Source organism: Leiobunum rupestre, chromosome 1 (assembly GCF_980474605.1).
Source record: "Leiobunum rupestre chromosome 1, qqLeiRupe1.1.hap1, whole genome shotgun sequence".
NCBI classification, from domain to species: domain Eukaryota; kingdom Metazoa; phylum Arthropoda; class Arachnida; order Opiliones; family Sclerosomatidae; genus Leiobunum; species Leiobunum rupestre.
The window spans coordinates 81,983,492-82,003,783 of NC_143384.1; the positions used below are offsets into that span (position 1 = coordinate 81,983,492).

Here is a 20,292-nt window from a genome sequence, read left to right on the forward strand (position 1 = left end):
CTTTTCTTAAAATATAATAATGATACGGAATGAACGCGAGTAAGAAGAGAAGCGTCGCCACCGTATGGACTCGAACCATCAACCTTTCGGTTAACAGCCGAAAGCGCTCACCATTGCGCCACGGAGGCTCCGACATAGTTGGTAACGTATTACTCGACGATTTATTCTTCATTCTCCTACGTTGGCCCCTCACTTTTCTTAAAATATAATAATGATACGGAATGAACGCGAGTAAAAAGAGAAGCGTCGCCACCGGATGGACTCGAACCATCAACCTTTCGGTTAACAGCCGAACGCGCTAACCATTGCGCCACGGAGGCTCCGACATAGGGGGTAACGTATTACTCGACAATTTATTCTTCATTCTCCTACGTTGGCCCCTCACTTTTCTTAAAATATAATAATGATACGGAATGAACGCGAGTAAAAAGAGAAGCGTCGCCACCGTATGGACTCGAATTATCAACCTTTCGGTTAACAGCCGAACGCGCTCACCATTGCGCCACGGAGGCTCCGACATAGGGGGTAACGTATTACTCGACAATTTATTTTTCATTCTCCTACGTTGGCCCCTCACTTTTCTTAAAATATAATAATGATACGGAATGAACGCGAGTAAAAAGAGAAGCGTCGCCACCGGATGGACTCGAACCATCATTCTTTCGGTTAACAGCCGAACGCGCTCACCATTGCGCCACGGAGGCTCCGACGTAGGGGGTAACGTATTACTCGACAATTTATTCTTCATTCTCCTACGTTGGCCCCTCACTTTTCTTAAAATATAATAATGATACGGAATGAACGCGAGTAAAAATAGAAGCGTCGCCACCGGATGGACTCGAACCATCAACCTTTCGGTTAACAGCCGAACGCGCTAACCATTGCGCCACGGAGGCTCCGACATAGGGGGTAACGTATTACTCGACAATTTATTCATCATTCTCCTACGTTGGCCCCTCACTTTTCTTAAAATATAATAATGATACGGAATGAACGCGAGTAAAAAGAGAAGCGTCGCCACCGGATGGACTCGAACCATCAACCTTTCGGTTAACAGCCGAACGCGCTAACCATTGCGCCACGGAGGCTCCGACATAGGGGGTAACGTATTACTCGACAATTTATTCTTCATTCTCCTACGTTGGCCCCTCACTTTTCTTAAAATATAATAATGATACGGAATGAACGCGAGTAAGAAGAGAAGCGTCGCCACCGTATGGACTCGAACCATCAACCTTTCGGTTAACAGCCGAAAGCGCTCACCATTGCGCCACGGAGGCTCCGACATAGTTGGTAACGTATTACTCGACGATTTATTCTTCATTCTCCTACGTTGGCCCCTCACTTTTCTTAAAATATAATAATGATACGGAATGAACGCGAGTAAAAAGAGAAGCGTCGCCACCGGATGGACTCGAACCATCAACCTTTCGGTTTACAGCCGAACGCGCTAACCATTGCGCCACGGAGGCTCCGACATAGGGGGTAACGTATTACTCGACAATTTATTCTTCATTCTCCTACGTTGGCCCCTCACTTTTCTTAAAATATAATAATGATACGGAATGAACGCGAGTAAAAAGAGAAGCGTCGCCACCGGATGGACTCGAACCATCAACCTTTCGGTTAACAGCCGAACGCGCTAACCATTGCGCCACGGAGGCTCCGACATAGGGGGTAACGTATTACTCGACAATTTATTCTTCATTCTCCTACGTTGGCCCCTCACTTTTCTTAAAATATAATAATGATACGGAATGAACGCGAGTAAAAAGAGAAGCGTCGCCACCGGATGGACTCGAACCATCAACCTTTCGGTTAACAGCCGAACGCGCTCACCATTGCGCCACGGAGGCTCCGACATAGGGGGTAACGTATTACTCGACAATTTATTCTTCATTCTCCTACGTTGGCCCCTCACTTTTCTTAAAATATAATAATGATACGGAATGAACGCGAGTAAAAAGAGAAGCGTCGCCACCGTATGGACTCGAATTATCAACCTTTCGGTTAACAGCCGAACGCGCTCACCATTGCGCCACGGAGGCTCCGACATAGGGGGTAACGTATTACTCGACAATTTATTTTTCATTCTCCTACGTTGGCCCCTCACTTTTCTTAAAATATAATAATGATACGGAATGAACGCGAGTAAAAAGAGAAGCGTCGCCACCGGATGGACTCGAACCATCAACCTTTCGGTTAACAGCCGAACGCGCTCACCATTGCGCCACGGAGGCTCCGACGTAGGGGGTAACGTATTACTCGACAATTTATTCTTCATTCTCCTACGTTGGCCCCTCACTTTTCTTAAAATATAATAATGATACGGAATGAACGCGAGTAAAAATAGAAGCGTCGCCACCGGATGGACTCGAACCATCAACCTTTCGGTTAACAGCCGAACGCGCTAACCATTGCGCCACGGAGGCTCCGACATAGGGGGTAACGTATTACTCGACAATTTATTCTTCATTCTCCTACGTTGGCCCCTCACTTTTCTTAAAATATAATAATGATACGGAATGAACGCGAGTAAAAAGAGAAGCGTCGCCACCGGATGGACTCGAACCATCAACCTTTCGGTTAACAGCCGAAAGCGCTCACCATTGCGCCACGGAGGCTCCGACATAGTTGGTAACGTATTACTCGACGATTTATTCTTCATTCTCCTACGTTGGCCCCTCACTTTTCTTAAAATATAATAATGATACGGAATGAACGCGAGTAAGAAGAGAAGCGTCGCCACCGTATGGACTCGAACCATCAACCTTTCGGTTAACAGCCGAAAGCGCTCACCATTGCGCCACGGAGGCTCCGACATAGTTGGTAACGTATTACTCGACGATTTATTCTTCATTCTCCTACGTTGGCCCCTCACTTTTCTTAAAATATAATAATGATACAGAATGAACGCGAGTAAAAAGAGAAGCGTCGCCACCGGATGGACTCGAACCATCAACCTTTCGGTAAACAGCCGAACGCGCTCACCATTGCGCCACGGAGGCTCCGACATAGGGGGTAACGTATTACTCGACAATTTATTCTTCATTCTCCTACGTTGGCCCCTCACTTTTCTTAAAATATAATAATGATACGGAATGAACGCGAGTAAAAAGAGAAGCGTCGCCACCGGATGGACTCGAACCATCAACCTTTCGGTTAACAGCCGAACGCGCTAACCATTGCGCCACGGAGGCTCCGACATAGGGGGTAACGTATTACTCGACAATTTATTCTTCATTCTCCTACGTTGGCCCCTCACTTTTCTTAAAATATAATAATGATACGGAATGAACGCGAGTAAAAAGAGAAGCGTCGCCACCGGATGGACTCGAACCATCAACCTTTCGGTTAACAGCCGAACGCGCTCACCATTGCGCCACGGAGGCTCCGACATAGGTGGTAACGTATTACTCGACAATTTATTCTTCATTCTCCTACGTTGGCCCCTCACTTTTCTTAAAATATAATAATGATACGGAATGAACGCGAGTAAAAAGAGAAGCGTCGCCACCGGATGGACTCGAACCATCAACCTTTCGGTTAACAGCCGAACGCGCTAACCATTGCGCCACGGAGGCTCCGACATAGGGGGTAACGTATTACTCGACAATTTATTCTTCATTCTCCTACGTTGGCCCCTCACTTTTCTTAAAATATAATAATGATACGGAATGAACGCGAGTAAGAAGAGAAGCGTCGCCACCGTATGGACTCGAACCATCAACCTTTCGGTTTACAGCCGAACGCGCTAACCATTGCGCCACGGAGGCTCCGACCTAGTTGGTAACGTATTACTCGACGATTTATTCTTCATTCTCCTACGTTGGCCCCTCACTTTTCTTAAAATATAATAATGATACGGAATGAACGCGAGTAAAAAAAGAAGCGTCGCCACCGGATGGACTCGAACCATCAACCTTTCGGTTAACAGCCGAACGCGCTCACCATTGCGCCACGGAGGCTCCGACATAGGGGGTAACGTATTACTCGACAATTTATTCTTCATTCTCCTACGTTGGCCCCTCACTTTTCTTAAAATATAATAATGACACGGAATGAACGCTAGTAAGAAGAGAAGCGTCGCCACCGTATGGACTCGAACCATCAACCTTTCGGTTAACAGCCGAAAGCGCTCACCATTGCGCCACGGAGGCTCCGACATAGTTGGTAACGTATTACTCGACGATTTATTCTTCATTCTCCTACGTTGGCCCCTCACTTTTCTTAAAATATAATAATGATACGGAATGAACGCGAGTAAGAAGAGAAGCGTCGCCACCGTATGGACTCGAACCATCAACCTTTCGGTTAACAGCCGAAAGCGCTCACCATTGCGCCACGGAGGCTCCGACATAGTTGGTAACGTATTACTCGACGATTTATTCTTCATTCTCCTACGTTGGCCCCTCACTTTTCTTAAAATATAATAATGATACGGAATGAACGCGAGTAAAAAGAGAAGCGTCGCCACCGGATGGACTCGAACCATCAACCTTTCGGTTAACAGCCGAACGCGCTAACCATTGCGCCACGGAGGCTCCGACATAGGGGGTAACGTATTACTCGACAATTTATTCTTCATTCTCCTACGTTGGCCCCTCACTTTTCTTAAAATATAATAATGATACGGAATGAACGCGAGTAAAAAGAGAAGCGTCGCCACCGGATGGACTCGAACCATCAACCTTTCGGTTAACAGCCGAAAGCGCTCACCATTGCGCCACGGAGGCTCCGACATAGTTGGTAACGTATTACTCGACGATTTATTCTTCATTCTCCTACGTTGGCCCCTCACTTTTCTTAAAATATAATAATGATACGGAATGAACGCGAGTAAGAAGAGAAGCGTCGCCACCGTATGGACTCGAACCATCAACCTTTCGGTTAACAGCCGAAAGCGCTCACCATTGCGCCACGGAGGCTCCGACATAGTTGGTAACGTATTACTCGACGATTTATTCTTCATTCTCCTACGTTGGCCCCTCACTTTTCTTAAAATATAATAATGATACGGAATGAACGCGAGTAAAAAGAGAAGCGTCGCCACCGGATGGACTCGAACCATCAACCTTTCGGTAAACAGCCGAACGCGCTCACCATTGCGCCACGGAGGCTCCGACATAGGGGGTAACGTATTACTCGACAATTTATTCTTCATTCTCCTACGTTGGCCCCTCACTTTTCTTAAAATATAATAATGATACGGAATGAACGCGAGTAAAAAGAGAAGCGTCGCCACCGGATGGACTCGAACCATCAACCTTTCGGTTAACAGCCGAACGCGCTAACCATTGCGCCACGGAGGCTCCGACATAGGGGGTAACGTATTACTCGACAATTTATTCTTCATTCTCCTACGTTGGCCCCTCACTTTTCTTAAAATATAATAATGATACGGAATGAACGCGAGTAAAAAGAGAAGCGTCGCCACCGGATGGACTCGAACCATCAACCTTTCGGTTAACAGCCGAACGCGCTCACCATTGCGCCACGGAGGCTCCGACATAGGTGGTAACGTATTACTCGACAATTTATTCTTCATTCTCCTACGTTGGCCCCTCACTTTTCTTAAAATATAATAATGATACGGAATGAACGCGAGTAAAAAGAGAAGCGTCGCCACCGGATGGACTCGAACCATCAACCTTTCGGTTAACAGCCGAACGCGCTAACCATTGCGCCACGGAGGCTCCGACATAGGGGGTAACGTATTACTCGACAATTTATTCTTCATTCTCCTACGTTGGCCCCTCACTTTTCTTAAAATATAATAATGATACGGAATGAACGCGAGTAAGAAGAGAAGCGTCGCCACCGTATGGACTCGAACCATCAACCTTTCGGTTAACAGCCGAACGCGCTAACCATTGCGCCACGGAGGCTCCGACATAGTTGGTAACGTATTACTCGACGATTTATTCTTCATTCTCCTACGTTGGCCCCTCACTTTTCTTAAAATATAATAATGATACGGAATGAACGCGAGTAAAAAAAGAAGCGTCGCCACCGGATGGACTCGAACCATCAACCTTTCGGTTAACAGCCGAACGCGCTCACCATTGCGCCACGGAGGCTCCGACATAGGGGGTAACGTATTACTCGACAATTTATTCTTCATTCTCCTACGTTGGCCCCTCACTTTTCTTAAAATATAATAATGATACGGAATGAACGCGAGTAAGAAGAGAAGCGTCGCCACCGTATGGACTCGAACCATCAACCTTTCGGTTAACAGCCGAAAGCGCTCACCATTGCGCCACGGAGGCTCCGACATAGTTGGTAACGTATTACTCGACGATTTATTCTTCATTCTCCTACGTTGGCCCCTCACTTTTCTTAAAATATAATAATGATACGGAATGAACGCGAGTAAAAAGAGAAGCGTCGCCACCGGATGGACTCGAACCATCAACCTTTCGGTTAACAGCCGAACGCGCTCACCATTGCGCCACGGAGGCTCCGACATAGGGGGTAACGTATTACTCGACAATTTATTCTTCATTCTCCTACGTTGGCCCCTCACTTTTCTTAAAATATAATAATGATACGGAATGAACGCGAGTAAAAAGAGAAGCGTCGCCACCGGATGGACTCGAACCATCAACCTTTCGGTTAACAGCCGAACGCGCTAACCATTGCGCCACGGAGGCTCCGACATAGGGGGTAACGTATTACTCGACAATTTATTCTTCATTCTCCTACGTTGGCCCCTCACTTTTCTTAAAATATAATAATGATACGGAATGAACGCGAGTAAGAAGAGAAGCGTCGCCACCGTATGGACTCGAACCATCAACCTTTCGGTTAACAGCCGAAAGCGCTCACCATTGCGCCACGGAGGCTCCGACATAGTTGGTAACGTATTACTCGACGATTTATTCTTCATTCTCCTACGTTGGCCCCTCACTTTTCTTAAAATATAATAATGATACGGAATGAACGCGAGTAAAAAGAGAAGCGTCGCCACCGGATGGACTCGAACCATCAACCTTTCGGTTAACAGCCGAACGCGCTCACCATTGCGCCACGGAGGCTCCGACATAGGGGGTAACGTATTACTCGACAATTTATTCTTCATTCTCCTACGTTGGCCCCTCACTTTTCTTAAAATATAATAATGATACGGAATGAACGCCAGTAAAAATAGAAGCGTCGCCACCGGATGGACTCGAACCATCAACCTTTCGGTTAACAGCCGAACGCGCTAACCATTGCGCCACGGAGGCTCCGACATAGGGGGTAACGTATTACTCGACAATTTATTCTTCATTCTCCTACGTTGGCCCCTCACTTTTCTTAAAATATAATAATGATACGGAATGAACGCGAGTAAAAAGAGAAGCGTCGCCACCGGATGGACTCGAACCATCAACCTTTCGGTTAACAGCCGAACGCGCTCACCATTGCGCCACGGAGGCTCCGACATAGCGGGTTACGTTTTACTCGACGATTTATTCTTCATTCTCCTACGTTGGCCCCTCACTTTTCTTAAAATATAATAATGATACGGAATGAACGCGAGTAAAAAGAGAGGGGTCGCCACCGGATGGACTCGAACCATCAACCTTTCGGTTAACAGCCGAACGCGCTCACCATTGCGCCACGGAGGCTCCGACATAGGGGGTAACGTATTACTCGACGATTTATTCTTCATTCTCCTACGTTGGCCCCTCACTTTTCTTAAAATATAATAATGATACGGAATGAACGCGAGTTAAAAGAGAAGCGTCGCCACCGGATGGACTCGAACCATCAACCTTTCGGCTATCAGCCGAACGCGCTCACCATTGCGCCACGGAGGCTCAGACATAGGGGGTAACGTATTACTGTCATTTCGCTTTAAATGTAGTGACATTTAGCCATCTTGGATTGCTGGCATAATACGGATTCGTACATTCTAACTACCCATCTATCCGAAAATCATATTACCTCTTGGTCCCTAGGGTTGGTAGCCTTGCGTTTGGGCTCCTGGCTAACATATTACTAATATAATGCTTGCCTTGGAAATACTCACGTTGACCATTAGATAAGTCGTGGAGAAGAAAATCCTGGTGGTTCCGTCGAATCGCTTCTCAATATACTGAAAACAGCAAAACCACTTAATTATACCAAATGCTGTAGTCACAATTGTAAGTTTCTAACGACTATAGATGTTTAGGAAGTGATTTTACACTCTTACAAGGGGATCACAACGTTTCTGAATTTTAGATGGTCAAGATGGCTTTTTAAACCTGAATATTTTTTATTTTAACGATCTTTTACTCCGTTTTTTTTTAAATATTTCTCACAAAGATAGAACTAGATTTTGTTAATTTTGTAATTTGCCAAACAAACTTTATAGAAATTTGCACACATTACTTTTATATTGATTTGTAAAAACAGTCCCTTTGTAATAAGCAAATAATTAATTTAATGAAATTCCTATTTGTGTTATGTACGTAGTTAATAAACTTTGTTAATTTAATTCGTTTCTTGCTTAACTTTCGCTAGTAATTTATTATTTTTTAATAAAGTTAGTAATTACCTGAATAATTGGTAAACTACTAATTTGCTTAAATGGTAAACTACTAATTTGCTTAAATGGTAAACTACTAATTTGCTTAAATGGTAAACTACTAATTTGCTTAAATGATAAACTACTTATTTGCTAAATTGGTAGACTACTAATTTGCTTAATTTGTAGACTACTAATATGCTTAATTTGTAAACTACAAATTTGCTTAATTGGTAAACTACTAGTTTTGCTTCATTAATAAACTACTAGTTCCCTTATTTCTAAATTTATCAAAAACTATATGTATACAATTAAAACCGTTGGTAATTGATCATTTCGAAATTATGACAGAAATGACTGTAACTGTTTAAATTGAGCTTCTTAATAGGATCTTGCCATATCTGCCTAAGACCCGCAATTGCAGTCTCACTATGTCCACCATTCTCCGATATTCCCACAATCATTCTACGGGCTTCTGCTTGAGTACTTAACTCCATTTCAGTTAATATAACATGGTTAGTTCTAGATACTTCCAATATTTTATTCTTATCACTTAATATTTACTACAAATGTTAAAATATTTTACACCGTTGGAAGGAAACTTCGCTTTAATTACCGCCCCCGTTATAAATAATATAATTTACCATTTACAGCCAAAAAGTGGGTACCAGTGATTTTTGAGAGCAGCTTAATGAGCCATTTATATTTTACCTCGTAAACGCTGAGATATTTCATGTTGTGGAAGACTGGTAGTTATATTGTTCGCCGAAATGATAGTTGCGAAAGCGGAAAACGCCACCGGGATCACCGACATCTGGCGGCCTCCCAGAAGGAAACCGTCCACTGTTTTCTTCGCTCCCCTGTTGACTACGACGCTGATCAACACGCAGATCAATACTGAACCGACGACCATAACTCCGTCCAGAATATGGCCCAACTCCATCGGTAAAACTAGAAGAACGCTATTTATATGGTCAATAAGCTTACAGTTTATTTATAAAAAAAACGTCTATAATAAACCCTTTTCAGGCGGAAGTATGAAAGCCGCAACGCTAAAAATAGCGAACAACAGAGTTTCACCATAAATAATAAAATGAGTAACAACAAATACAAAAGTAGTGCCTTTCTTTCGACGCAGTGACGTCACTTCCGGTTTCTCAATGTTGTCGTAACGAAAAGCTCTAGTCTAACGGAATGACGCAGGTTGAATCGCGGATTTAACACAAGAAGTATTTAAAAAAAGAAAAATTGTAACTAGAGAAATCTGAAAATTAAAACTTTAAAACGAGTTACAGTGCATAGTGTTGAAGAACTTTTAAAAAACGGAAATGATTATCTTTATGTTTCACTATGTTCATCGTGGTAATTTTTAAAACGAAATAATAAGCCTAAAATGGAGTCTGGCGTTTGGAGTCGTCGCGTACTCTGTTTTACTTTAAAATGAAACAAGCTGACTAAAGTCAAGAGCTATGCTATGAGCAGACACAAGAAAATTATAAAAAAATAATATTGTTCTAATATTTTTGGAGTTTGGTTTGCTTTAATTTTTAATTTGGAAGCCCCTTATTAGAAAATTTTGGCGCTTTAGTAGGCACCAGCCTAGCAAAGGCCTATTGCTAGCTTCTCTACCAAAATTGTGACGTTTTGTGAGGTGGGCATAGCACTCAATGCGCGGAGAGGTGCTGTCCAACCTTTCCCCGGAGTTTAAAACTCGAGGACAGGAGATTGGGGTGGATCATTTATCAGTTAAAAACTCGAGTAGATTATCCCTTGGGTGAAAAACCACCGATCCCTGAAGCAAAATTTCGCCAATCTGCCTCTTGTGCAGCCACAGTTAAAGACAGAGGGAATTTCCACTCCTGTACTGGAATTTAGACGATTAGAAAGCTTTAAAATGAAAATTCACTCACGTATGCATTTCTCTTCACTGCGTTCTGTTCTCCAAAAAAAAGCAAATAGAATATTACTCTTTCTTTAAATCTAACGTGATACGTGTATGCGATTAAAACTCCGCTACAATGCAACACGTTTAAAGCTTTTACACTACGCTTCAAAATTACCCTAATAAATTTCCAGACCAAGGTGGTGACCGTGGAACCTAATAATAAACTCTCGTACAGAGCTCACTTCTACGAAAATGTATCAGTATTGCCTCAACACTAGTTTATCAAATAGAGATTTCCCACAACCCCTGCAGCTTTGTTCTTCCGCGTATTTCGACAAACAATAAAGCAAACGTTAAAGGGACAGATAATCGTTTGAAAAATTCTACTCAAAATTTAGGTAGTTTTTCCCTTCCTTCGTGTTAGCAAATCCCACTAATCGTGATTTGGTTTCATATTCCCGAAATTCAAACGATTCTGTTGTCTTTTAAGGGTAGATATCGGAAAGGTATTGTCGTACCTTTTTATGGTAGTATCGTGCTTAAAAAATATTATACGGTAAATAATGAAAGTAAAACGGTGGAGTTATCGTTTCACAATTTTCGGAATGGCAAGACACATTTTAAGAATCATTAGTTTATGGGATCTTAGACCGAAGAGGTAAAAAACAAATATTTATGTAAACTGACTCAAATGAACCCAAATTAATTTATCTAGATTTAAAAATAGTGAAGAGATGTCTGCAACGCAGTGCTATTTTGATTACTCATTTATTTTCTTTGAACTCACAGCGAAAAATTAATTTCCAGTCCTCTTCTCATGTACTTGATTTTTTAGTCGATTGACAGCTCGAACAGTTTAAGTGACTGCATCGACAAATCGAGCTATTGTACCTTACCTTTTACAATCTTGGAGGTCAGTTTGCTGTTAAAATTCACGGACGAAAAAAATAAATCTATGATCTCGGCATTTAAGATAATTTATGTTTTATTGTTTACTTTTCCAACCTGGGGCTTTCTAGCTCAAGAAATGCTACAACTTTGTACGTAGAAACGGAAACTGCTATTTTTAAGTTTAGTTTAAAGAATCGAGCTGAGACATCAAGAACAGGACTTTCTATAAATGAAATGATAGTACTTCAGTCAATATCTTAAAGAGATTCGAATATCCGGAAAGCTGCTTGTCGTGATCTAAGAGTTTCATACTATCGATAGCTACCACGCTCGGATGATCTATCTCAATATGTATTCAAGTAACCCAGAAAAGTGATTTGGAGTAATAAAATACCCAGAAATCACCGAAAATCATCTATCCATTGAAAGAAAGCCTGGAATAATATCATAATATAGGTTTTTGAGACTCCATTGAATCACACGGCGGTGACTTTTTTACTTTGCCCCTCTTGTGTCACGGATAATAGGAAGCAAATGCCATGACGAATACCGCTGTGGTAGAAATGAACCTCATGGTTTGACTTGGACGAAACCAACACGAGAAATGTAAAAGATATAGTTAAGAAAACAAATATTATGCTTAAAAAATATCATTGTGACAGTGAAATCCGAGTCTAAACGTTGCAACGAGGTAAAACATTCCTTCAATTGACAATCTCTCTTCTGTTGTCGCAAAGTTTTCATCTTCCTTCTAACTTTTGAGCTTGTCAGAAGGGATGTTTTACTATATTTACTATAGAAAAACGTTTTTAAGTAATGTGAGCCAAAAGTTGAACAAGGTAATTATTTGAAAGAAAATTCCAAAACTTCAATTCCATATCACGGATTCCATATCACTAACAATTGTAAGTGTCCGCTGAATTTTGCATGGTTCCCATCCAAATACCTGAAGCTCTGCGATAAATTGATATTGAACCACGGTCTTTCCTAGTGATCAATTTCGACCTTTGCAGTGGTTCTCGTTCCTGCTCTTCGTGACCGTTAATTCTTCCCTTTTTAAAGGTCATGAAGCACCAATGAAATCCTAAATATAATCTTCATTGCGACGATAGATTTGTTGTGTGACCTGGTAATCTGATATTTCCAACGCCAAAATATTGTTAAATTTCAAAGTATAGTACCCGTTTCGTCAAACCTAAATTATGAATCCGGAAAATACTAAAATTAATGACAAAAGTAAAACTAAATTAAATTTCCAAAAAGATTACGGTGAAACAAACCGCGCTTCTTTATATCAAGGCAAAAAATATTAAAACTCAAATCGCTTAGTTAGTTATTGCGAATATTTTTTAAGTGTAGACGAATTTAAAACAATAAGAATTAAGGCTAATAATAGAAAGGTAAAAAATGTTATACAGGGTGTCCAACCTGGGCAAATAACTCCAAAACGGTTTTAGGTACGAATTGGAAATTTTTAGGTCGCATAGTGTGTGTAGGGGGAAATCCACTTTAAAAATTTCGATGACCTTGAACCATGTCTTCAATCGCTTCTTGAAAATATTCCGTGGCGGAAGAGATGGCAAAACTAAGGCATTTACACCGATACAATCCACGATGAGAAGACCGCGACGAAGGTTCTAATTCGAATAAGTGATAGCCACTGCGGAGGTCGAGGGTAGAAAAAACGGTACGGTCATTGAGAGTTGCCACAATATCGTCAATCGTGTTTGTAAAGTGACGTTCTTTTAAGATAGCAGTATTATCAGCTCGCATGTCAATGTACACGCGGATTTTGGTAGGGTCACAAAGTTTCGGAATGAGAACAGAAGGTGATACCCACACAGAAAATAAGGTGTTTAGGTTTTTAACATCTAAACATGTTTGAAAGCTAAACATGGGTAAGAGTTGGTGTTGTTTCCTTAATCACATCTGTTTAAATCAAACGAGTTTCTCAAACAATCTTCCAAGATCTTTCCGGTAGTGTTCCAAACTGGAACAGCTGGTAAGAGGTCATGTTTAGAAATTAAACTTCGTGGTTTTAAAACATAATGCTAAACACTGATGTTTAATAAGTGTATATTGCGTTACAAGTTCAATGTATTTTTCGCGTTGTCTATATATTTCGTTTAATTTCGTTTTCTATTTTTCTAAAAAAAATTACTTTCGTTAACCACCGTTATATTAACTGTTAACTATATACAATATGGACCAGGTTCGTATATCATCTCATAATTTTAAGTTATTGGTAATTTAGACTAATTAAATAACACTAATGCATATAAATCAATAATTGAACATGAACTACTAAAAATGAATAAAATAACATTAATTACTTTTGATGTGATTTAAGGCCCTATTAACACAAATATTATTTAAAATATCGCTAAAATACAATCAGGCAGTTAAAGAAATGAAATCGACAGTATAGGTTTCATTAATTCGTAGCCAATTAATATTAATGTTATTTTAGATAGTAATTAAACAACTCAAATACAGGGTGTTATGAATAAGAGTACCGAAACTTTCTATATGCATTCTATGGGTCTCTATGAGTAAAAAATGTCTTATAAACATGGGTCCCAAAGTGCTTCGTTTCAGAGATATGAGCTCTCAAAAAACTACCCCAAAAACCGGACACAGCCTTAAATCTGGCAAATAATATTCTTCCTTGAACCAAATTGTTTTCATTAAACTATCAATTGTTTTTTATCCGTGAGGCGAGAAACTTTAATAACAAGTGGAAAAAGTTCATTAATGTCCTTTTAGAAGTAAAATGAGTTTGAAGACAAAGCCATTTTAAATTTATTGACACGGTTCCAAATAAAATAAAAACATTTTGTCGTTACGAACGATTTTAATTATCAAAATTAAAGATAAAATGTCATAAGATTTCTAAAAGTATGCTTTTAAGTTTGTCTAATTCGTTCTGTAGTTAATATGGCCCGTCCGAGAACGCTTTTTGGGTTACAAGTTCAAAGATTCAATCGTTCGTCTATTTGGTAAAACCAGTCGAAATATTATTTGTACCTCTCTCCAGGTTACATGCCAATCACAAAAAAAACAATGTTTAAACTTTGTGTCGATCTGACACCAGTCTTTTAGGAATCTACTGCTGATTGAATCTTTGAGCTTCTAACCCATTTTTCTTGAGCCCGTCCGTGCAATAAGCGTTCCTAGACCAATGTGCCATATTAGCTACTAAACGAATTGGACAATTTTAAAACCATTCCTTTAGAATTTTTATGACATTTGTATCTTTAAATTTAATAATTAAAATCGTATCACTAAATTAAAATGGCTTTGTCTTCAAACTCATTTTACTTCTAAAAGGACATAAATGAACTTTTGCCACTTGTTATTAAAGTTTCTCGCCTCATGGATAAAACAATTGATAGTTTAATGAAAACAATTTGGTTCAAGGAAGAATATTGTTTGTCAGATTTAAGGCTGTGTCCGGTTTTTTGGGGTAGTTTTTTGGGAGCCCATACCTCTGAAACGAAGCAATTTAGGACCTATGTTTAATTTTGTACTCATAGAGACCCATAGAATTCATATAGAAAGTTTCGGTACTCTTATCCGTAACACCCTGTATACGGCTACTCAAAGAAGGCGTATACGGCAAATTAACACATGCTTTAAACCTCAACACCCGAACCTTTGAACATGTTACGAAACTAATCTTAAAAATCTTTAGACGAGTTTTCATTGTCAGCGCCAAAAGCATTTAATATGTTTAATCTCTAAAAACGTATTCTATCTAAACACGTTTTAACGATAAATAAATAAATAACACGTTTAATTTCTAAACGCATGATGTTGCAAAGCTGCACACCACTATCGCCTAAACATGATCGGTTTTAAACATGATAAATATTCTGTTGCATTTTGGTGTTTAAGAAAGTGTTAAGTATCTAAACACCTTTTTTTCTGTGCAAGGAGTCGGTCCGGTTGCTTTCTCAATAATTACCATATTTAAAAAAAAATTCAGTTCCTGATCCAGTTTCTCCCGCAGATGAAAAGGAACTCTTCAAAGAGAAATTTATGTTGAGTTGCGCTTGTTTGCCTTTCAACCTGTCCACCACTTGAAATATGTGAGGGTATCTGTCAATAATCTTACGGGTAGAAACAGCGAGAGAATGAACAAATTTTACACACGAGGTGTCCCAAAATAAGTCGAATGTACCTGCCCTGATGTTGTACAACGACGATGGACGTGTTTACAGAGATAGCGCCGTCCATGATGCATCAAAGCAGTGGCGGACTGGCCATAGAGTGAACCTACCCGATGGCAGGTGGGCCCCACGGACCGTTCATGAAGTGGGCCCCTCAAACGTGATAGCGTTATAGTTGTTTAAGCTAGGGCCCTTTGTCTTCTGGCAGCCCAAAATATTAGACCCAGTCCGCCACTGCATCAAAGTGGTGGTAAATGAGACTATGACTGGCAATGAACAATCGGATCCATATGAAAATACTGGGATTCGACACGGAAGCAAAGTAGGTAGAGGCCGTAAGACCGTGAAGTATCAAAAACAGTCTTGTCGATGATATTTATGGTATCGCCAGTATCAGAATCATAATAGTTTTGGTTTTCCAGATCAATGAGATTGCACGAGGGGGATTAATGTCAACAATAGAAATGGTAAATATGGTGTCATCGGGAGCATAATAATAAAATAATAATAATCAGCCATTAATCCAGGTGGCCAGTTACAATGCGTAGTAGGGTGGTGGCAAGCCCAGCATGTCACGCGAGCCAACAGGTTCCTCATTGTCCAAAACAGAGATGGAAAAAATCTGAATGATAGTCGTCGATTTCGCGCTGGGGTTGATCAACAGGAAAAATACACGAGGTCAAATTATTATTTATTAAGTAGACTATGTCAAAAAAATGCGTTCATAAGTGCCGGTAATGGTTTAATTCCGAGTAAGATGACCTTGAGGATTGCGTAGGCTACGAGTAGGTTGTCTCTGTTGATTGTGAGGAGTAGATCTGCAGAGTAGACGAAAAACGATTAAGCTTTCCACATGAAAAACACGTTTTCCCGAAAGTTCTGTTTTCTATTCCGGTAAGGATTTCCGCACAAACCATACGAGACTGATTAACAGGGTATCTTACGTTGATGAGAACGTGTTTATTTGGTCAACGTGAAAAAGTGTCTTCGATGCCTTTAAACTGGGCATCCGACAACTCTAAGGTACAAGCCAGGGTTAAAACGTCATTTAGGTCAAAATACGACTCGAACAATTCCAACTCGTGAGACGGAAGAGCGTACTCCTCGTTCAAGAATATTTAACCATCATATTAAAATTAGTCCTTTTGAAAAATTTACTCCATTTCGCGGGCCCAGAGGGGACTGACCTCACGACCTTGCAGTTATTAGCTTAACGCTTTTTTCTTTTTTTTGGTAACCTAGCAATGAACTAGCCTCTGAAGTTATTAATTTAAAAATTTAATACAGTCAAGGAAAAGTACCTATTTATTTCATGATCAAATTACATACATGAATATACTATTACAAAAAAAATACCTTAGAAGTCGCATGATGACTTAGGCCTAAGGTGGTGCCTTGGGTATTAGCCTAGCTGATTAAGATGATTAAGATATTCCCCAAGGGAGGTGCCGGGCGGGGAAAGTGTTCAGCACCGATGCGGCATTAAAAATTAACGTATTATTTCCACTATCTGACCTCAAACAACAATTGCATTTTACATAAAAATTTTAATAAATAATTAAATGCTTTATTATGGATAACCCATTAAGTTGGAGACTTATTTACAGTGGAGTCCAGATGAAATTAATTACAAGATAAACTCAAGGTCTTGGTATTGGGAATAGATAATGAAATTAGATTTTAGTAGTTTTAAGCTATTGCAGATTAAAATGAAATAAATTTTTCTTTAAGATATAAAGTCACATAAAGAGTTCTGTGTTTCTTTTTCTTTCCAAATTCTGGGTAAATTGTTCCATTCTCTGATTCCTTGGAATTTAGTCCGGATTTACATATTTCGACATTACAGTCATATTTGTGGCCTCTAGTTATTATATAACCCGTTGGAGGAACCAGTTCAAGACATAATTGGGTAGGAGAGCATTTTATACTTTAAACATGAAAATTAGGAGGTTAAAATGATAGGTAAATGCTAGGGTTTGAAAGTCAGCTGCTCTCCTAGCTTCTGCAGCTGATGAACGCTTCTTTTGTCCCATAATAAGTTTAGCACCTGCATTATCAAAAATTTCAAGTTTATCGAGGTTTTCCTTTGACGCATTGTTATAAAGAATGTCCCCATAGTCAAAGATGGATTCAAGTAGAGTGTTTTAAGTTATTTTGGGTCTGAGGAGACTGGAAGTGAAAGGAACAACCATATACGAGACTTCACTTTGCTCACTACTTGGTCTGTGTGGACAGACCATTTTAAGCTTTCTTCGATCCAGACGCCCAGGTACTTGAATTTTTAGACTCTCTCAATCTCATAGTTTAGCATATTCTGTACAGAGCTCGGAAGTTTTTTCGATTCTCTTGAAGGGCTGAAGATCATAAATCTGGTTTTCTTCTTGTTCAGAACCATTCCTTTATTATGTAGTTTATTTACTATATTTACAAGATCCTTATCTGTCTACTGAAGAATTTGGTTCAAGTCTTTTCCAGCAAGAGATATGGAATTACCATCTGCATATTTATTTGCACCAGATTTTTCAAGCGCAGTGTGGATGTCAGTAGTATACACATTTAAAAGAAGTGGACCGAGAACACTGCCTTGCGGACATACTTCGAAATTTGAGGGTTAGAGTATTCCGCGTTAATATATAATTACTGTTCTCTCTCAAAGAGATATGACTCGTACCACATAAGAGCAGTTCCTTTGACCCCCATGTCATCCAAAACTTGAAGTAGCTGCGTATGATTGACAGTGTCAAAGGCTTTTGACAAGTCAACAAATATTACTACCACGAACATGTTGTTATTTAGACCGGTAATTGTTTCGTATAGATGAAATGTACTAGTTTATGGTTGCGTGCCCCGGTCTAAATCCATATTGTAGCTCGTATAGTATATTGTTGTCATTCAAAAGCTTTTGTGTTTGTTCATTCGCAACGTTTTACAAGGGTCTGTAATACAGTCAATAGTCGGTAATTATTTTAGTCTTTAGGGTCACCACCCTTAAATGCAGGGATAATTTTACCTTTTTTCCTAAGCTTTGGGAAGATAGCAGTTCGAAATGAAGTGTTGATAATTAATGCAATAATTTTCACAAGTTTCAAACCAATATTATCAGTGCTCGGAGTCTTATTCGATTTAATCCTTATCAGTAATTTGAGGATTTGTTGCTCAGTAACGGGAATAAAAGAATTCAAGTTACTAGCTAAATTTGTTTCATTGTTACTTTGGTTGTTGTTTGGCTATAAAGCTGGAAGCTCCTGAAAAACTTTTTTAGGGCAGGTAATGAAGTGATCATTAAGTGCATTGACAATTTCAGTTGTATCTTCATAAGTTTTCCCTTCCACAGTTAAGGTAGTGATATTATTTGGTTTTAAGATATGGTTTCAAAGTTTTTCACAAGTGTTTTTGATCTGACCCGGTTTTGTTAGCCAATCTGTTTGCTGAAGTAGTTCTTCTTTACTTTACGAACTTCGTAGTTGACTATATTCCATTGTTGTCTGAAGAGCTCGATAAAATTGAGACTCTTGGATTTAATCTTAGAACGGGATTTCGTTTTATTCCTTTCGCGTAAATGCATTTTATGCTTTATATCAGCATCAATCCATGAGGTGTTATTAGTACAGATATATTTCTGTTTAGTTGGAGCATGCTTGTCTAGGTTGAGGTTGATAGTCTTCTGAAGGGCAGCAATCGCAAGGTGTGGAGTATCATTTGCGATTACTTCCAGATTCAAGATATCAGCTTGGGTGTCATTGACAAAAGAAACAGATGACAAACGTTTCTCACAATCTTGATAGTTTTGATTAGGTTACTGCCAGTTTTCTTTCTCGTGATGATAGTGTAATCGTGATCAGTAAAACCCTTCGCGACTGTTTTCCATTTAAGGATACTATTAGGGCAATTAGTATATAGATGATAAATAACTGTACTGGTATCGAGAGTAAATGTTGTAGGGACATCGATTAGTTGTTTATATTCTGACATTACTTTAGTAACAGTTTGGTTTTTTTAAGTATTTGGTTAGGCCGAAACATCGCAGTTAGTGTCCAAAAGCAGGATTGGCTCTCTATTAGTACTTGTTAGGGAGTAAATTTTATATTTCAATTCATTCGTAAAGTCTTGATCAAATTTTACAGGTGGGATATAAATAAATCCAATAATTATTCCCTTAGAGTTCTTATGCTGAAGGCTTGTCCAGATTGTATCCATGTCATAGTGATTTGGATTTTCATTAGTACTATTTATGAGAGAGGTAGGGAGACCTTCTTTGTAATAGACCACCACAATTCCCCGCCTCAGTTTGTCCAGACAATCTTCTCTTAAGAAAAGATAAACAGGGATATTAAGGATAGCATCAGGAACATCTGGTTGTAACCATTTTTCTGAAACACCGAGAATATGAATACGATTTGAATGTACATGTAGTAGGAAATTCATGTCATCGACTTTGGATCTCAGACTACTAATGTTAATATGTCCAATTTCCATGCCCGACTCAATTGTACGAGGATTAGCTTTGTGAATTAGAGTATTTATATTTGAGCTTGTTATCGTTAGCTTTTTAGCTTGTGACATCTGTACTGCTGACTCTTGAAGTCAAATTTCTTCTATTCTATGAGCACGATAACGTTTGATCCTATATGGATTGGGCAAATTTTCTAGGTTCATGATCACACTGTCTTGGTTTGTCAGGCATTCAATGATATACATTGGTTTCCAGTTTTGGTTGCTTTCAATTTCCTTTATTGAAACATTTTCATAACCAACACTTATTTCCTCGAAGTGCTTCTGAATGTCTTGAGGTGTAGGGTTCTTAAGAAAGTTAGAAAGGAAGTACCTATATGTAGGAGTTCAAG

At 39.7% G+C, this 20,292-nt stretch overlaps 1 protein-coding gene and 26 non-coding genes across 27 annotated transcripts in view; 1 reads left to right on the plus strand and 26 right to left on the minus strand.

Moving 5' to 3' along the window:
• The window catches only part of LOC149967509 (uncharacterized), a 61,602-nt gene extending 46,240 nt beyond the window's left edge, over positions 1–15,362 (plus strand). The window contains exon 6 of the mRNA XM_090167625.1: positions 15,265–15,362. Coding sequence (XP_090023751.1) covers positions 15,265–15,362 — 98 coding nt within the window. The remainder of the gene's footprint in view (positions 1–15,264) is intronic.
• On the minus strand, positions 248–320 carry TRNAN-GUU (transfer RNA asparagine (anticodon GUU)). The gene has a single exon. It is a non-coding gene; the product is annotated as a tRNA-Asn (tRNA).
• TRNAN-GUU (transfer RNA asparagine (anticodon GUU)) lies at positions 824–896 on the minus strand. The gene has a single exon. It is a non-coding gene; the product is annotated as a tRNA-Asn (tRNA).
• TRNAN-GUU (transfer RNA asparagine (anticodon GUU)) lies at positions 1,016–1,088 on the minus strand. Its single transcript has one exon. It is a non-coding gene; the product is annotated as a tRNA-Asn (tRNA).
• Positions 1,400–1,472, minus strand: TRNAY-GUA (transfer RNA tyrosine (anticodon GUA)). The gene has a single exon. It is a non-coding gene; the product is annotated as a tRNA-Tyr (tRNA).
• Positions 1,592–1,664, minus strand: TRNAN-GUU (transfer RNA asparagine (anticodon GUU)). The gene has a single exon. It is a non-coding gene; the product is annotated as a tRNA-Asn (tRNA).
• Positions 1,784–1,856, minus strand: TRNAN-GUU (transfer RNA asparagine (anticodon GUU)). Its single transcript has one exon. It is a non-coding gene; the product is annotated as a tRNA-Asn (tRNA).
• TRNAN-GUU (transfer RNA asparagine (anticodon GUU)) lies at positions 2,168–2,240 on the minus strand. Its single transcript has one exon. It is a non-coding gene; the product is annotated as a tRNA-Asn (tRNA).
• Positions 2,360–2,432, minus strand: TRNAN-GUU (transfer RNA asparagine (anticodon GUU)). The gene has a single exon. It is a non-coding gene; the product is annotated as a tRNA-Asn (tRNA).
• Positions 2,552–2,624, minus strand: TRNAN-GUU (transfer RNA asparagine (anticodon GUU)). Its single transcript has one exon. It is a non-coding gene; the product is annotated as a tRNA-Asn (tRNA).
• On the minus strand, positions 3,128–3,200 carry TRNAN-GUU (transfer RNA asparagine (anticodon GUU)). Its single transcript has one exon. It is a non-coding gene; the product is annotated as a tRNA-Asn (tRNA).
• On the minus strand, positions 3,320–3,392 carry TRNAN-GUU (transfer RNA asparagine (anticodon GUU)). Its single transcript has one exon. It is a non-coding gene; the product is annotated as a tRNA-Asn (tRNA).
• Positions 3,512–3,584, minus strand: TRNAN-GUU (transfer RNA asparagine (anticodon GUU)). The gene has a single exon. It is a non-coding gene; the product is annotated as a tRNA-Asn (tRNA).
• Positions 3,896–3,968, minus strand: TRNAN-GUU (transfer RNA asparagine (anticodon GUU)). Its single transcript has one exon. It is a non-coding gene; the product is annotated as a tRNA-Asn (tRNA).
• On the minus strand, positions 4,472–4,544 carry TRNAN-GUU (transfer RNA asparagine (anticodon GUU)). The gene has a single exon. It is a non-coding gene; the product is annotated as a tRNA-Asn (tRNA).
• On the minus strand, positions 4,664–4,736 carry TRNAN-GUU (transfer RNA asparagine (anticodon GUU)). Its single transcript has one exon. It is a non-coding gene; the product is annotated as a tRNA-Asn (tRNA).
• On the minus strand, positions 5,240–5,312 carry TRNAN-GUU (transfer RNA asparagine (anticodon GUU)). Its single transcript has one exon. It is a non-coding gene; the product is annotated as a tRNA-Asn (tRNA).
• Positions 5,432–5,504, minus strand: TRNAN-GUU (transfer RNA asparagine (anticodon GUU)). Its single transcript has one exon. It is a non-coding gene; the product is annotated as a tRNA-Asn (tRNA).
• TRNAN-GUU (transfer RNA asparagine (anticodon GUU)) lies at positions 5,624–5,696 on the minus strand. Its single transcript has one exon. It is a non-coding gene; the product is annotated as a tRNA-Asn (tRNA).
• Positions 6,008–6,080, minus strand: TRNAN-GUU (transfer RNA asparagine (anticodon GUU)). The gene has a single exon. It is a non-coding gene; the product is annotated as a tRNA-Asn (tRNA).
• On the minus strand, positions 6,392–6,464 carry TRNAN-GUU (transfer RNA asparagine (anticodon GUU)). The gene has a single exon. It is a non-coding gene; the product is annotated as a tRNA-Asn (tRNA).
• TRNAN-GUU (transfer RNA asparagine (anticodon GUU)) lies at positions 6,584–6,656 on the minus strand. The gene has a single exon. It is a non-coding gene; the product is annotated as a tRNA-Asn (tRNA).
• Positions 6,968–7,040, minus strand: TRNAN-GUU (transfer RNA asparagine (anticodon GUU)). Its single transcript has one exon. It is a non-coding gene; the product is annotated as a tRNA-Asn (tRNA).
• Positions 7,160–7,232, minus strand: TRNAN-GUU (transfer RNA asparagine (anticodon GUU)). The gene has a single exon. It is a non-coding gene; the product is annotated as a tRNA-Asn (tRNA).
• On the minus strand, positions 7,352–7,424 carry TRNAN-GUU (transfer RNA asparagine (anticodon GUU)). Its single transcript has one exon. It is a non-coding gene; the product is annotated as a tRNA-Asn (tRNA).
• On the minus strand, positions 7,544–7,616 carry TRNAN-GUU (transfer RNA asparagine (anticodon GUU)). Its single transcript has one exon. It is a non-coding gene; the product is annotated as a tRNA-Asn (tRNA).
• On the minus strand, positions 7,736–7,808 carry TRNAI-GAU (transfer RNA isoleucine (anticodon GAU)). The gene has a single exon. It is a non-coding gene; the product is annotated as a tRNA-Ile (tRNA).
• Positions 15,363–20,292: the final 4,930 nt, after the last annotated feature.